The sequence below is a fragment of the Bos grunniens genome, chromosome 25 (assembly GCF_055505025.1).
Source record: "Bos grunniens cultivar Pamir isolate PY7600 chromosome 25, Bosgru_T2T1.0, whole genome shotgun sequence".
Classification (NCBI taxonomy): Eukaryota; Metazoa; Chordata; class Mammalia; order Artiodactyla; family Bovidae; genus Bos; species Bos grunniens.
In genome coordinates, this window is record NC_141189.1 from 20,046,184 (window position 1) to 20,063,948 (window position 17,765).

The 17,765-nt window shown below is 43.7% G+C and overlaps 1 protein-coding gene across 8 annotated transcripts in view; it reads right to left on the reverse strand.

Moving 5' to 3' along the window:
• Positions 1 to 17,765, reverse strand: part of LCMT1 (leucine carboxyl methyltransferase 1) — a 68,801-nt gene that overhangs the window by 21,945 nt on the left and 29,091 nt on the right. For 2 of the 8 annotated variants that reach the window (XM_086375253.1, XM_086375254.1), the window contains 2 exons: positions 9,202 to 9,278; positions 6,812 to 6,873 (listed from right to left, as the gene is read on the reverse strand). In XM_086375253.1, the coding sequence (XP_086231379.1) occupies positions 6,812 to 6,873; positions 9,202 to 9,278 (139 nt within the window). Of the gene's footprint in view, positions 1 to 6,811; positions 6,874 to 9,201; positions 9,279 to 13,718; positions 14,707 to 16,415; positions 16,538 to 17,765 lie in introns of those variants that run through there. The other 6 variants (XM_086375259.1, XM_086375257.1, XM_086375252.1 and 3 more) reach the window with 5 other exon arrangements.

Here is a 17,765-nt window from a genome sequence, read left to right on the forward strand (position 1 = left end):
TCAGGGATGATGCTAAAACATTATACACTGTGTGGGACAGCCCCCCAACAGGGGATTATCCAGCCCCAGATGTTAGGAGGACTGAGGTTGAGAAACCCTGTGCTAGACTTACACACAAAAATTCAAAGATCATTAGCTGATGTTGAAGTTTAAAAAAAATCCTTGAAAGTTGTAATTATTCTCAGATAGGGGAAACTTAACACGCTGTAGCTTGGGAACAGGATATGGTTCCCAAGATGAAAATTCTCTGGAGTGCATCAGCAGAGGAACAGGCTTTGGAGTCAAAACAACCCTAAAAGCAAAGTTCTATTCTGCCAGTTCCCAGTCACATGATATACCACTCACGCATTTTTAAACATAAAATTCAAACAATGGCAACCTCGTGTGGCTATATCGAACATTAAGGGCATGTAAAAGTGTGAGCTCCAGGACTTCCCTGGTGGTTCAGTGGTTAAGAATCCACCAGCCAGTGCAGGGGACATGGGTTCGATCCCTGGACTGGGAAATAAGATCCCACATGGCACAGGGCAACTAAATCTGTGTGCCACAACTATGGAAGCCCGTGCTCTAGAGCCCATAAGCTGCAACAAGAGAATCCACTGCAGTGAACACCCCAATGAGAGCAGCCCCCGCTTGCTGCAATGAGGGAAAGCCTACACAGAACAACAAAGAGTCCATGCACCACAACGAAGACCCAGTGCAACCAAAAATAATAATTATTATTATTTAAGTGCAAGCTCCATGGTTTCCAACTGTGTACCCTGAGGTGCCCTGGGACAGCACAACCAACTTGGCAGAGCAGGATGTTTTAATAAATTTTTGAGGGAAACACAGAGACCCTCAACATGGATCAGACACAAGCAAACCACCAGTCAAAGCAGTCACAGTGTCCACTTGTGACCTCTGTGCACTCACTTTTAATGACACCCTATCTCTGCATAGTTGACCTCTCAGACACGACTGTGATTAAAAACAAACAAACAAACAAACGCCACTACTGCTCAAACATCGCTTGCAATATTGCAAGAGGAACAGGTGGTGGTGTCCCACCTGCTCCCAGGCAAGGTCATGACGTGCCTGACAGGAGCACGTATCCCATTGGAAGTAACTGTGGTTATTTAAGAAGGAAATTAAAAGAGCATTTGTTCTTAAACTGTATGCGTCTTTTTTTTCAAATGATCAAGAAGCTGTTAGAGTATAAATGCTTACAATGCTTGAGGTTAAACTTATTAATAAACAGAATTGTTGATATGTTTTGTAACCTAGGGTCACTGAAAAGTTTACTGAGGCGCTTAGGGCGCTGTGATCCAAGGAAAGTAGGGACTCCTTGTCTGACCCAATGCCTGGGATGTCATGGAGGTCTTCTGTGAAGACCAGACACAGATGATTAAATCCAGGTAGGTGCTGAGAAGCTCCACCCAGATGAAAACTGTTAGTTGCTCAGTCGTGTCCAACTCTTTGCAACCCTATGGACTGTAGCCTGCCAGGCTCCTCCATCCAAGAATACTAGAGTGGGTAGCCATTCCCTTCTCCAAGGGGTCTTCCCGACCCAGGGATCAAACCCAGATCTCCTGCATTGCAGATGGATTCTTTACCATCTGAGCCACCAGGGAAGTCCCCAACCCAGATTAACCCAACCCAAACTGGCAAGCTGTAGGATGGTGAGCTAAACAGACAGTTGTTATTTTAAGCCATGTGCTTTCCAGTGGTTTGTTTCAGAGCAAAAGCTCACACAGGTTTTAATTATCTGCCTCATTAAGCTCATGCCTACAAAAGGATAGGCTTCCCTGGTGGCTCAGAGGTTAAAGCGTCTGCCTGCAATGCAGGAGACATGGGTTTGATCCCTGGGTCAGGAAGATCCCCTGGAGAAGGAAATGGCAACCCACTTCAGTATTCTGGCCTGGAGAATCCCATGGACGGAGGAGCCTGGTGGGCTACAGTCCACGGGGTCGCAAAGAGTCGGACACAACTGACTTCACTTTCACTTTCTTTCTACAAAAGGCATAAAGAAATTTAAGATTTACATGATGCAACAGTGTAAACACACACACAGAATCCACAGTGCATATGAGTCATGATCTCTTCCATCACCTCCAAGTCAGCATTTCAAGAGAGATGGGTTCCTCTGTGCTGTTAAGCTGGAGTGAAGCCCATCAATCTCATTCATTGTATGTCTTCAAGGACAGATGCATTATTAGGACTGCACGCCATTTTTAGGTCTACAGATTTTCGAGAACACTTCAGTTTAGAAAAGGTAGGGTGGGTGGGGCATGTTGTAAAATGGATTCAGCCTCAAGTGGATTTCTGGACCACACAGAAGTTTTGCTGGTCTGTCTGTCCATCAGTCCACCTGGTAATACTTAGTGAGCTCTCACTATGTCCAGGGCACTGAGTTTTGGGAATAAGTGGGTGAACAGGGAGATACTGTCCTGCCCGCATGGGCCCTGTGATCCAGCAGGGAAGATGAACACTGGGCAAGTGTGGAGAGCACTACAAAGATGGGGGCGGTCTTGTGGGAACAGGATCCCACTTCCCTTAGAACAGAGTCCTGACTTCTTGACCTGGCCTGCAAGATCCTAGGCGATGCAGTCCCTGATGGCTTCATCACACCGCCTCACTGCCAGGTTCAGTCACGCTGGGCTTTCAGCATCCTTGCACGCTCCTCCTTTGCCTCCACTTGCCTTGATTGAGAAAACCTTCTCTGTAGAGTTTCTCCTTCTTAGGGTTCAGTTGAAATGCCTGGTATTTGGAAATGCTTTGATTGGGCTGCCCTTTTTACTTTATATTCATCCAGTTCCACACAGGAGTTGAGATGGATTACAAAAACATAAATGTTCGTTCATTCAAGCCTTCAGGTACATGTTTATTCCATTAACAATCTGTGTCCCAGGCACTGTTTTCAGTGCTGGGGATATAGTGATGAATGAGACAGGAAGGGTCCCTGCTCTCATGAGGCTTATCCCCTCAGAGAGGGAGACAGTGAGTCATAGACCAAATGAAGAATCAAGGTAACATCAGAGTATTAACTGCTATGAAGAAAAGAGGATGGTAAATCTAGATAGTGTACTAAAAAGGAGAAACATCACTTTGCCAACAAAGGTCCATATAGTCAAAGCTATGGTTTTGTAAGGAGATCAAACCAGTCAATCCTCAAGGAAATCAGGCCTGAATATTCAGTGGAAAGACTGATGCTGAAGCTGAAGCTCCAATGCTTTAGCCACCTGATGTGAAGAGATGACTCACTGGAAAAGACCCTGATGCTGGGAAAGATTGAGGGCAGGAGGAGAAGGGGGTGACAGAGGATGAGACAGTTAGATGGCATCACTGACTCAATGGACATAAATTTGAGCAAACTCCAAGAGATAATGGAGGACTGAGGAGCCTGGTGTGCTGCAGTTCATGGGGCCGTGAAAGTTGGGTCACAACTGAGCAACTGAACAAGAGAAGAGCATGACGTGGCAGCTGAAATGAGACATGCGTGACCACGTGGAGCCCATCAAGCAAAATTAGAGCGAAAGAGTTCCAGACCAAGGGAAGAGGAAAAAGTTTGAAGATGAGAGAGAGCTTGGCAAAGTCAGAGGATAGCAGGAGGGCAGTGTGATGAGATCCTAGTTACTGTGTTCGAAAATAAAATGAGGAGGCATCCATTTGACTGATTAACCATGTGGATTTCGGCTCTGGGAAGATTTAATCAGCAAAGTCATAGAACCTGACTTACTTTTTAAGAACTCATCCTGATTTACTTTTCATTGTGTATCCATTTATATACTTTTAATTTACTACCCTATGAATACTTCAGCTTAAGAAAACATCTATCATTAATTCTAAGATGCATATTTTTTTAACATTTTAACATGTCTGAAATCAGGATGCATCTAACAGCTGTTAATGTATCTGTTTAATTTGCCAACACTCTTTCTTATTGATAAACAGTGGCGATTCTTAAAATGACAGACCCACAAGTTTGAAGGAAAAGGATAATTTTTAAATTTTTGTCACTTTTATTATCACCTATCACTTTTCTCAGATTTTCATTTGCATTTTAATTTTTATTTATTTTTTATTCAATTTCTCTTTTCTCAATACAATGGCAACATCAACAACTATAAAAGACTAGAAAGACAACAACTATAAAGACTGGAAAATTTACCCACATTAAGACACAGAGTTAAAAAAACAAACAAAAATAAGAAAAAAAATCTGCAATTAAAAAAAAAACTGACAAAAGGCATTTATCAAAGAACTATCTTTATAAGGGTTCCTATAAACTGAAAAAAAAAAGGGAAACATTGCAACTGAAGAAAAAATTGGGCAAAGGAAATTTACAAAGAAATTCCCAAAGGCTAATGACATGAAAGATAACTCACTAGCACTCAAAGTTATATAAAATTTTAAAATAGGACATCAGTTCAGCTAATCAGACTGGCAAATTTCTACCAATATTTTAAAATATTTAATATATGAAAATATCCAATGTTAGTGAAGATTTAGAGAAAGAGTATCCTCATCTACTCTTAGTGAACACATAAATTAATAAAAAGAATTTTGAAGATCATCCTGGTAGTAGCTATTAAAATTCACAATGCACAATCCTTCAACCTAGCAATTCCTGCAAATACGCACATATACATGTGTCTTCTACAGCACTGTTGAATATAGAAACATAAAAAGGCAGCAATCTAAATGACCATCAGTGAAAGCGAAAGTCGCTCAGTCGTGTCGAACTCTTTGTGACCCCATGGACTACACAGTCCATGGAATTCTCCAGGCCAGAATACTGGAGTGGGTAGCCTTTCCCTTCTCCAGGGGAGCTTCCCAACCCAGGGATCAAACCCAAGTCTCCCGCATTGCAGGTGGGTTCTTTACCAGCTGAACAACCACAGGGAAGCCCAAGAATACTGCAGTGGGTAGCCCATCCCTTCTCCAGCAGATCTTTCCAACCCAGGAATCGAACCTGGGTCTCCCACATTGCAGGCAGACTCTTTACCAACTGAGCTATCAGGGACCATCAGTAGGGACTAGATTAAATAAAATGGAATTTCCGTGCAGAGGAAATGGCTATAAAGCCACTAAAAATAAGGAAGGATTGTATACACTGACATGAAAAGACAGTCATGATTTAGCAGGACATGAAAAGAGCAAGTCACAAAACAGTATGTATAAATTATTCTATTAAAATTACATATAAACCTATATTCATATATAGAAGTATAGATCATTCATTCAACAAATACATGTTAAACTACAACAGATATTTATTCAATGTGTTTAGACATTCATTCAACAAAAATTTACTGAATCTTTTATGTCTATAGGAGAAAATACTAAGAACACTGGTTATCTTGGATAAGGGGAAGGATTATGGAAGGTCCTCCCTCCTTCGAATGTTTTTACACTGATGGATCAAAGTTCCAGCAAAGTACTAGACAGTTCACTACAGATAACTGTTCTGACTCAAATATTAACCAAACATACAGAAAATTATGATAGGCAAAGTGTGGAGAAAGCAAATCGGCCAGCAAATGACAGAGCTTGAACAGTTTCTACTTATAATCTGTATAAGGGAAACAGAGGTCAGGGGAGATATTATTTTCTGTGGAAACTTTCTTAGTAATGTGATCACTAGTAGGTGTCTAAGGCACTGTGGTTGTGTGACAGAGGAGGCGTACCTACTATCCGACATTTGTTGTGCTATCTACGTCACCCATCCGAGAAGGCCACCCTCTCTAAGCACATTTTCTGACCTGAATTTTTAATAAGGCCCTTGAACGTCTCTATCAGATACAGGTTGAGAATGATGGAACATTCTGGAAGAGTTTTACTATAATTTGAGAGGCTTTAGAAATGAGGAAAGTGTTGTTTGCAAGCATTCATACTTAAAACCTAGGGAGAGCGACTTCCCTGGTGGCCCAGTGGCTAAGACTCCACACTCCTAATATAAGGGGTCCAGGTTTAAACCCTCTTCAGGGAACTAGATCCCACATCCCACAACTAAAAAGATCCTGCATGCCGCAGAAAGATGGAACATCCTGAGTACTGCAACTAAGACCTGGTGTAGCCAAATATACAAATTTAAAAAAAAATTTGAGGGAAAAAATGAAGGCAGGGGCCAAGCAGGTGACATAAACCAGGAAGCATATCTGGTGTGAGACAAGAGCGGGTGGTGGGGTCAGAGCTGGGGAGGACACGACCTGTCTAACCAAGGCAGTTGCTGCCAGTGACCACCATGCAGGAGTCAGGGTCTGATGTTTTCCAAGATCTGATATTTCCAAGCAAAACTGGAAATCAAGACGTTCATGAAAAATCTATTTTTGAAATGCTGACAACTAATTTCTCTTTATAAAAAGATTTAGGATTGGGGACCTATGGACATCTAAAATGAGTCATACCAAGTGAGTGAAAGTTGCTCAGTCGTGTCTGACTCTTTGCAACCCCATGAACTATACATACAGTCCATGGAATTCTCCAGGCCAGAATACTGGAGTGGGTAGCCATTCCCTTCTCCAGGGGATCTTCCCAATCCAGGAATCAAACCAGGGTCTCCTGCATTGCAGGCGGATTCTTTACCAACTGAGCTATCAAGGAAGCCCAAGTCATACCAAAAATCATTTTAAATTTCTTCCTGGTAACAGTGGTGGAAGACAACATTATAGCAACAGAAGGATAGATGCGAGCATGTGCACACATGTGCACACACACTAACTCACACACACACACTAACTCACACTCGATCTTTAAAAAGAAAAGGGGGAAAAAAGAGCTGACATGGTCCTACAGCCCAGGTTGTATGACTCAAGTTACAGATACTTGCCCATTTGAAGTGTGTCCTCTGAATGCAAGTCTAAAATGGGTTTTGATAGGAGAGGTTTCAGTCTGCAGAAGATGGGAAAAAGAAAGATGAGGCAAGTAGCTCATTTACCACTAAAACACAGACACACATACTGACACAGCAAACAAGATATTGGGTTGGCTAAAAAGTTCGCTCGGGTTTTTCCATCAGATGTTATGGAAATATCCAACAGACTCCTTGGCCAATCCAATATCACTAGTGTTCAAAGGAAGGACCACGCCAAACGGTCATCTGTTTAATCACACTTGACCTTAGACACATACAATAAAAGTCTACGGGATATGAGTGTCAGTCAGGTTAGGTCAGCTAAGCTGAGAATCTGCTATCAAATCACAAACAGATCACAACACACTTAATTAGAAACAGCTACAGACAGGCAAGCAAGAATCATTCAAAAGTTCCAGTATTTTTCAAGTCGTTCAAATGTCTTGCCTCTTCTCAAACAGAACTTTTTAAGACAGCTTATTATTCCTCACAGACAAACTAAAAATATTGACTCTTACTGAGACCTAAAGTTTAGTAACATTTATGTGATAACTCCCTCAATCAAGAATCTGCAAAACACTAGGGAATTCCCTGGTAGTCCAGTGGTTAGGACTCTGTGCTTCCACTGCCAGGGGCCTGGGTTTGATCCCTGTTCAGGCAACTAAGATCCCACAGGCCATGGTATGGCCAAAAAAAAAAAAGAATATGCAAAAAATCAGAAATCAGAGAACCAAGTTCAATATCCCAACAACCATACACAAATGTCAATGCTTTTTAACCCCAGAAAACCACCCTGGGCCTTGAGCCTACCTGCCCTGATTTCACTCAAGAGTTCCAACAAGTTTAGTCACACTTTGTATTTAGTCACACTTCGTAGTGTTCCCAGAGCATCAGAATTATAGTACAGCACCTTCAAAGCATATTTAATGTAGATATAATTTTATATGTAGAAAGGGTAAAAAAACTTATTTTCATGTGTGTGTGCACACAGTCATGTCTGACTCTTTGTGACCCCTTGGACTGTAACCCTCCAGTCTCCTCTGTCCATGTTATTTTCCAGTCAAGAATACTAGAGCGGGTTGCAATTTCCTCCTCCAGAGGATCTTTCCGACTGAGGGATCAAACTCGTGTCTCTTGCGTCTCCTGCAGTGGCAAAAGATACAAGGATAAACTAAAAGAATAAAGTTTGAAAATGACCTCCAATTCTCTCTGGATGTCTAAAGAATCAGACATCTCTAAAGGATAAGCAGAAACTTTTGTGCTTATCAAAAATTTGGTTAAATGTTAAGAATTGGGATTTTATTTATATGACCACTATAAAAAGGAGAGTGGACCCGTAGGTTATAACTGTTGGAAAACCTTAACCTTGGTCTTGAAGTCAGGGTTTAAATTTCAGTTCCACGCCTTTCTGGGTGACTTTAGGCAAATTAACTAAACTTCTCTGAGCCTCAGTTTTCTCATCCTGTAGAAAGGGGTCAATGATACCACTTAATTTACAAGTAGGCTCTGAGGACTGAGGAGGACCATCCAAGTGAAGCATTTAACATGGGGGTAGGCAAAGAAAAACTCTTGGCAAAGATTAGCAAACTCACCACTTACAACTTGGCAAATTCCTTGAAAACTGAACTCAGAATGGCCCCTGTAACATCTCTTACATAGTAACTGTAACTTCAGCCTCCCATTCATTCATTCAAAAAATTCTGGACTTCCCTGATGGTCCAGTGGTTGAGAATTCATCTGACAATGCAGGGGACATGGGTTCGATCCCTGGTCCAGGAAGATTCCACTAAGCCCGAGTGCCACAACCACTGAAGTCTGACTGCCCAAGAGCCTGTGCGCCGCAACAAGAGAAGCCACCAGAATGAGAAGCCCTCAGAACACTAGAGAGTAGCCCCTGCTTGCCACAACCAGAGAAAGCCTACACAGCAACCAAGACTCAGCACACAAATGTATATATATATGCTGTTGCTTTTTTAAAAAAAAGAATTTTACTACATATCTATTCTGGGGCCAGGCATCTTTCTATATCGTAGGGATAAAGAAGTAAGCAAAATACACACCAAAATTCAGATTAATATACAACACTGCTAATCAACTATCCAAAAATTTTTTTAAATTCAGATTACTAATCTACTGTAAGTCACTTTTTTGTTAATGTTCAGGGGAATTACATAAACAGAGAGAAGAGCCACAAAGGACGGTGTATTTCCTGTTGACTGCACAATACATTGGAATGAGGGTCCTGGGGCAAGAAAGAGAGTAGGGAGGGGATGAAACATGAGGTTTCCCACATCCAGACCCGCGGTCTCCCAGGAGCTGGTTCTGAAGCCCACCAGGCTCTTGCTTCTGGCCAAAGCCACACTTACTTGATGCTGTGCAGCTTTCTCGTGACTATCATCGGAAAGTCGATTTCGAAATATTTTCTTGGTAGAAGATCCTCATCCTGAGAAAAAAAAAACAGAGAGTAATCCTTATACAAGGTTTCCCTGGTGGCTCAGTGGTAAAGAGCCTGCCTGCTAATGCAGGAGACACAGATTTGATCCCTGGGTCAGGAAGATCCCCTGGAGAAGGAAACAGCAACCCACTCCTGTATTCTTGCCTGGGAAATCCCATGGACAGAAGAGCCTGGTGGGCTACAGTCCATGGGACACGACTTCATGACTGAGCACACCTGCAATTTTTATATAATTATTATTCATACATTCACCGATCACTTTCACGTACCAAGTCCTAGGGGCCCAAAGAACAATGGCGGTGCTTCAGGATTTAAAATCAGGGTAATGAGGACTTTCCTGGCAGTCCAGTGATTAAGACTCACACTTCTACTGCTGGGAGCAAGGGTTTGGTCCCTGTTGGGAGAACGAAGATCCCACATGCCTCAAAGAGTGGTCAAAATACAAAATAAATTAAAATCAGGGGAATGATATAGTCAGAAATGGTCTCTCCAATTTACTTGGTCTCAGCATCAAGAACGGATGGAGGGGAAAAGGAGATTATTGTAGTCGTCCAAGAGAGAAGTGACGGGGAGTCTGAACCAGGAGAATGGTCACAGGGATGTTAAGAGGTAGTCTGGAAGGAGGACAGGAGAAGTATTTCTCAAAAACGCAGCTTGACACCTATTAGAGAGGGTCAAGAAACCAATGTGGTGGGTTGTAACCAGCAGACTGGGGGTGAAATAAAATAAAGTAATATACATCAGAAAATTTCACATGGAATTAGGGTCAGCATTTTTCTGTGATATATAGTGGGGTGGGGTGGGGTGGTAAACAGCAGGTACGCTGGAGCCCGGACATGGGCGAAAGGTTCCAATCCCCACTCCACCACTTGTTTGCTGTAAGGCCTTGGGACAGCCACTAAAATCCCTGGGCCAATGTTTCCTTATTTGAAAAGTAGGGAAAATGATTAACACCTCATAGAGTTGTGAGGATTAAAGAAGAAACGCATGAGTAACACTTGGAATGGGGCCTGCCCTTAGTAAGCATCATGGGTGTCCTTATATCTTGTGTGTACAGACATATGTACATAGATTTAGGTCCTGGCTAGGAGTGTACAGTTGTTTTTTTTTTTTTTACTGTGGCTACAATTTTAAAAAGTGTGAAATACACACACACAGCCCTGCTTCCCTCTTTTCCTTTTTCTAGCTTAGTCAGTGGTTATACCCCATCCAGTCAACCTACTGGTTGTGCTAGAATTCTCTCCAGCTTCTCCTCCCCGTCCAATCAATAACTTAGCCCCAAATGTATGCAAATAGGTTTCCCTAGTGGCTCAGAGGTAAAGAAACCGCCTGCAATTCTAGAGGCACAGGAGATTCAGGTCAATCCCTGGGCCAGGAAGATCCCTTGAGGAAATGGCAACCCAATCCAGTATTCTTGCCTGGAAAATCCCATGAGCAGAGGAGCCTGGTGTGCTACAGTTCATGGGGTCGGACAAGACTAAGCGACTGAACACACACACGTATACAAATCTATGCAAATATGAGATCACTATGTAATAATACTATGAAACTAACATAATATTATGTCAAATTATATGATATCACTTATATATGGAATCTAAAAAAAAATGATACAAATGAACTTATCTACAAAACAGAAACAGACCCACAGACACAGAAAACAAACTTATTGTTATCAAAGGGGAAAGAAGGGAGGGATAAATTGGCAATTATATATATATACACACACACATACATATATATACACACACACTGCTGTGTGTTTAGTCACTCAGGCAAATCTGACTCTTTTCGACCCTCTGGACCATAACCCGCCAGGCTCCTCTGTCCATGGGATTCTCCAGTCAAGAATACTGCAGTGGGTTGCCATGCCCTCCTCAAGGGGATCTTCCCGACCCAGAAATCAAACCAGGGTCTCTTGCATTGCAAGTGGATTCTCTACCAGCTGAGCTATCAGGGAAGCCCACATATACACACTACTATATAGAAAATAACAAACAAGGACCTACTGTATAGCAGACTATACTAAATATTTCATTATAAGCTCTAAGGGAAAAGACATATATGTATAACTGAATCACTCTGCTGTAACACACTGTAATTCAACTGTACTTCTCAGATCCATCTTCAGCTGTGAAGACAAAACACCACCCCCATTTGCCTGTAGCAGCTCGTCATACCCTAAGACTTAGCAAGAAACAAGGCGCCCCACAACCTGGCCAACATACCCAGAAAGGGGCTGATATCCAGAGCCTGGTGGGGGCTTCTTTGGTGTAGAATAGGACAAACAAAAAGGTGGGGTAAGGATGATACCCTTGTTTCTGACTTAAGCGATCCGGCAGGTAAGAGTACCATTTATGAAGACAGTAATGAGAGATGGCCCCTTCATGGATCACCGCCTTGTTGTGGGTGAAGGGGTTTATGAAACTCAGTAAAGTTATGAGCCATGCCATGCAGGGTCACCCAAGACGAACAGGTCAAAGTGAAGAGTTCAGACAAAACACGATCCACTGGAAGAGAGAATGGCAAACCACTCTAGTATTCTTGCTGCAAGAACTCCATGAACAATATGAAAAGGCAAAAAGATGTGACACCGGAAGATGAGCCCCCGCCCCCCGGGTCGGAAGGTGTCCAATATACTACTGGAGAAGAGTGGAGCAAACTGGAGACAGTGAAGAACAGGGGAGCCTGGCGTGGGGCAGTGCAAGGGGTCAGAAAGAGTCGGACGCGACTTAGCAACTGAACAGCAGCAGCAAGTGAGAGACGGAGGACAGGTAGGAAGTGGGAGCAGACCTGCCCAAGGACGGAGTGATGGGGGCAGAAACCACGAGCACGCACTTCCCGGTGGGAAGGCGACCCCTAAGGGCAAGAACAGAATGAGGAGATCCGCCCACATGGAAAAGGGTCCTCAGTTAAAATTTCAGGGGATCTGGTTTGGGAGAAGGAGGGGAAGAAGACGGAAGGAGGAAGAAGGAGAGGGAAGGAAGAAGGAAGAAAAAGAAAACAAAGGGATGAGATGGTTTCCTGCCATCAGAGGAGACCTGGGCTCACCCACCCTCAGCTGTTCACTCCTGGAATTGCAACACACAGCTGCTGCAGGACTGCAGAGCAGGGCTAGGTAAAAGCTATCTGAAGATGTTCAGAGGATATGTTAAAAGGATACACCGAAATGACTTCTGCTAAGAAATTCTACAACACCTCTCAAGAATTTGTACTCACAAGGTATGGAGCAAGAAGAACACTCTAAAACTGGGACTTCCCTGGTGTTCCAGAGGTTAAGCATCTGCCTGCCAAGGCAGGGGACTCAGGTTCAATCCCTCATCCAGCAAGATTCCACGTGCCATGGGGTTACTGAGTCCATGCACCACAGCTACTGAGCCGGTGCTCTAGAGCCGGTGCTCTGGACCAAGAGAAGTCACTACAATGAGAAGTCCGCACACTGCAACTAGAGAAAGCCTGTGTGCAGCAGTGAAGACCCAGTGCAGTCAAAAAAGCTACTAAAAGAAAAAAGGCCTAAAATTCCAGAACACCACACGGACAATCCAAAGCAAATAAATGAAGGACAGCATAGAGTCCTACATCACTTCGTACTTTTTAAAGAGCTTTCACAGGCACTCGGGCACTTGATCCTCCTAAGAATTCTGAATAGGGGATCACTGTCAAAAGAAAGTTTCTAAAAGGCACACCAGGAGATTTTAACAAACAGCCATCCTCTTTCTTAGCTTTCAGAAAGGGGCAAAATGGCTCTGGCAAGTGATGCTTCAACTTTTCATTCTGCAATTCTCTGTGGCTCTTCCGACACCACTCCCAAGTAGCTCACAGGGCACGGGAGGCAGGGAGACACCCAAAGCTGAGCATGGCCATTGGGAGGCAGCCAGGAACAGCCATGAAGAAGGGGGGTTCCTCAAAGATCCAACGTGATCAACTGCTTCACGGGTGGCCAAAATCGAGACTGCTTTCTATCCACACCCGACCCTCTGGTTGGGCAGAAACAGAATCCAAGGGCTACAAAGAACCAAGGCCCCTCTGTGATGACATAGAAAGGTGGGATGGAGGAGGGGGAGGAAGGCTCAAGAGGGAGGGGATATATGTACACTGATTCACTTGGGCTTCCCTGGTGGCTCAGATGGTAAAGAATCCGCCTGCAGTATGGGAGACCTGGGTTCAATCCCTGGATTGGGAAGATCCCCTGGAGGAGGGCATGGCAAGCCCCTCCAGTATTCTTGCCTGGAGAATCCCATGGACAGAGGAGCCTGGCAGGCGATAGTCCCTGGTGTTGCAAAGAGCTGGACACGACTGAGGGACTAAGCACAGCATAGCTGATTCACTATGTACAGCAGAAACTAACACAACATTGTAAAGCAATTATACTCCAATTAAAAAATAATTTAAAAAAAGAACTGAGGACCCTTACAGGGTTTCACTTACCCTTTATTTTTGCCTCATGACAAGATCAACTTTCCCTGTTCTTGCCTGCTGCCTGAAGATGGGCATCTGTGACTGTTCAATCGTGAGCCCCTGAGATTATACAGAATGAGCTCACATGGTTGTGGCTCCAGAAAGCCTGTGACTTGCAGCTGAGCCTCTGCTGGGGCAGCTGGGGGCGCCATCCCAGGTGGAACAGCCCGAGATACCACAATCAATGGACAAGATCTCCCTGCTCTTTTATGGAGGCACATACAGCTCTAAAACAGGGATTAGCAAACTTTCTGGCAAGAAAGTAAGCAGTTTAGCCTTGGCAGACCTGAAGATCTCTGTCGTAACTACTCAGCCCTGCTCCAAGTACCAGAGCAGCCATAGGTAAGAGGTAAATAAATGTGCATGGCTGTATTCCAATAAAACTTTATTCACAAAAACAGGTGGCAGGCTGGATTTGGCCTGTGAAACCTTTGCTCTAAGGGAGCAAATAAGATAATATTTGTCTTAAAAAGAAGAACTTAAGATTTTTTTAAAAAAATTCTTCAGATCAATATAATTATCAAATAATTACACTGATTTCCAAATTTCCACATAGGACTTTGATGCCCTGAGCTAGTCCCCTTTCTCGCCTCTTTTTCTTTTAATAATTTTACTTATTTTTGGCTGTGCTGGGTCTTCACTGTTGTGCGGCTTTTCTCTGGTTTCAGCGTGCCGTGTCTACTCTCTGGTTGCTGTGTCTTCTCTTGTTGCGTAGGACAGGCTTCTGGGCAGGCAGGCTTCTGTAGTTGCGGTACATGGGCTCAGTGGCTGGGGCTCCTGGGCTCTAGAGCACAGGCTCAATAGTTGGGGTCCATGGGCTTAGCTGCTCGGTGGCACGGGGGATCCTCCCGAACCATGTATTGAACCCGTGTCTCGTGCATTTATTTGGCAGGCAGATTCTTATTCACTGAGCCACTGGGGAAGCTCCTTGTCTTTGTTTCTTGCAAGGGGTGCATATGCCTCCGTGTACCTTGCTCAGAAATTAAAATCTCAGATTTATTAATGATTAACCCACCTACCAGATGGGGGTAAAAGAAAAAAAAAAATGGCCAAGTCCAAAGGGTATCAGGTCAAAGGAGGGATCTCTCCAGCAGCCCGTATTAATGCCAGCGGTACACACTCTTTTACACTGCCTTCTGTTCCAGTCGCTTCCACCACACCAGGGTCACAGTGTTATAGGGGCACAACTAACACAAAGAAAAGACCCCTCACGCGACCACAGGGCTGCGTGCAGAGGAAAGAGGAAGGAATCGGGAGTTCGACGAGCTGCAGGCCAATGTTGGTGCACATCCCAGTGCCACTAGCTGTCCAATTTGGGGGAACAACTTCCAAAACCTGGTATTCCCCATCTGTGTGAGCTCCTCCAACAGAGCTCTCATGTTAATTCCTGAGGTCATGTATGTGTAACCACACTTCATAGGGACTTCCCTGGTGGCTTAGTGGTGAAGAATCTGCCAGCCAATGCGGGAGACACAGGTTCAATCCCTGATCTGGGAAGATCCCACGTGCCACAGAGCGGGAGCTATTGAGCCTGTGCTCTAGAGCCCGGGAGCCGCAACTACTGACCCACATGCCACAACTCCTGAGTCTGTGCCCTAGAACCCATGCTCTGTAACGAGAAGCCCCCACAATGAGAGGCCCAGGCCCTACATCCCGACAGGAGTCCCCACTTGCCACAACTAGAGAAAAGCCTGCACAGCAACGAAGACCCAGCACAGCCATAAATAAATAGATTAAAAAAAAAAAGCAGTCATAAATATCAGTTATCTTATCCAGAAGGAAGAATGCAGCGGCAAATGATTAACACCAGGGCCATGTTGAGGCCACTGATTTTTGAGTAAGAGGAAGGTTGAGAGTTCTTATGACCAAAGACCTTCTTATCAGGTGATGGGGACAAAACAGATAATGCAGGTTGAGTTATGTTATACCCTCTGATTTATCTTGCTCTCTGTCTGCAAGAAATCTGGAGAATGCACATACCCATTACTGCCACCAGATAGAAGAACCAAGAAAAACCTGTACAAACCTACCAAAAAAAAAAGAAGAAAGGAAAATGCCATCAGTGAGATATTTGTAGGGAAAAGGTTTGGTGATAAAATCCAGTCTAGGAATCAAAGACCACAACTTCAGCCCTGGGTTTGCCACTAACCAGACCCAAGTTTCCTTTACCTGTGAGTGAGTGTAATCACACCTGCCCTTGAACAACCCCAAACAGAACAGGTGAGGAATCAAATTAGAGAATGACTTCAAAAAGGCTTTGGATCATGTTATCTTTACCCAGTCTTGCAAATCTCCCAGTGTTACTACCAAAGACACTGTTATTCTAACAATAAAATCTTCAGTTCTCATCAAAATTACAAACACATATGTTCTTTTGTCTCAGCAGTTCTACTGATAGAATTCTTTCTCTGATACATTTCCACACATGCAGAGGAAAATGTACCCAAGGAATTGTATTATAACCCTGTTTGTGGCAGCAAAATGTGAGCAACAACCCACATATCTTCACTAGGGCCCTGGTGGGATAAAGTACAGAGCTGATGGAAGTTGTGAGGGATGGGAGACAGGCTCCCACCCCATTTTAATCTCTTTTTTCAAGTTTTTGAACCAGGTGAACATCTTCAGTAAACTAAATTAAAACAACTGAAGAGAAGGGGGGAAATTTACCTTTAACATCCAGAAGGTGGTATCCATCCCGGCCCCAAGATTTAGAATTTGACAATTACATTCTGTCTTCCGTAGAAATGCCTTTGTAAGCTGACTGACGCCATGGACTCGAGCAAAATATCCTAAGTGACAGACAGAGAAGCAAGCTATCACGTGGTGACGACAGGAATAATCCATGCAAAGCCCACAGTGCTAGGGAGAGCAGAACAACACTGTGCCCTTCTTCAGGTCAGGAGAAATAATGATATCCAAATTCTTCTTTTAAGGAAAAAAAAAAGCTGATCAGACCAAAATAAGTATAAACTACTTAATGGTAGTTTAAGAAAAATAAAATGCCCTGTCCTGTTACTTAGGAAAGACGAGTATCTTTTATCAAGACACTTTTAAAAGTGTCTTGATAAAAGTGTCTTTTATCAAGATCCAAATGTCCTCTTGGAAAGGTGCTTCTTCACGGCTCCAGGGGAAGTTAATGAGTACTCTGCTAAAACTTGTCTGCAATGCAAGAGAAGCAGGAGATGCTGGTTTGATCCCTGGGCTAGGAAGATCCCCTGGAGGAAGGCATGGCAACCCACCCCCAGTATTCTTGCCCAGAGAATCCCATGGACAAAGCCTGGTAAGCTACAGTCCATAGGGTCCCAAAGAGTTGGACACGATTCAGGGACTGAGCACACATGGAAAATAACATTTTTAGGTCAGGGAATTGGGCAGATGAATGTCAAAGCAAGGAGAGCCATGATTCTTATCTTGTTCCTTTCACCTCCATCCTGTGTGGGTTACAGCCTCTGTGTTTACAAAATGGCATCACCAAGGTGAGGGTGGCGAAGCGGGGAAGCAGAGATACCAGCAAGTGGTGGCCTAATTAATGGACTTGTTAAGCTCTAGGGTGAGGAGCTGGAACAGAGGAGATGGGAAACCCAGAAGGGAGACAGGAAGATAGCGGCTATCTGTTCTAATGGCCTGATATTCAAGGTGCAAATGCTTTAAGAGCAAAATTTGAGAGTAGTATTCAGAAACTTTGTCATTTGACAGACAAATTTTAGTGAATGTGCTGATAAATATTTTGGGGGATTCCCTAACAGTCCAGTGGTTAGGACTCTGTGTTTCCACTGCCAGGGACCAGAGTTCGATCCCTGGGCAGGGAACTAAGAACCCACAAAGCTGTTTGGTTCGGCCAAATAACTAATCAATTGATAACCCCTACATGACTTATAAACAAACAAATACTTTGGGCTTGTGTTTACATTTTATTTTTCTAGTAAATCACCTTTTTTTTTTTTTGGCTGCACCGTGAACCATGCAAGATCTTAGTTCCCCAATCAGAGCTCGAATCCATGTTCCCTGCAGTGGAAG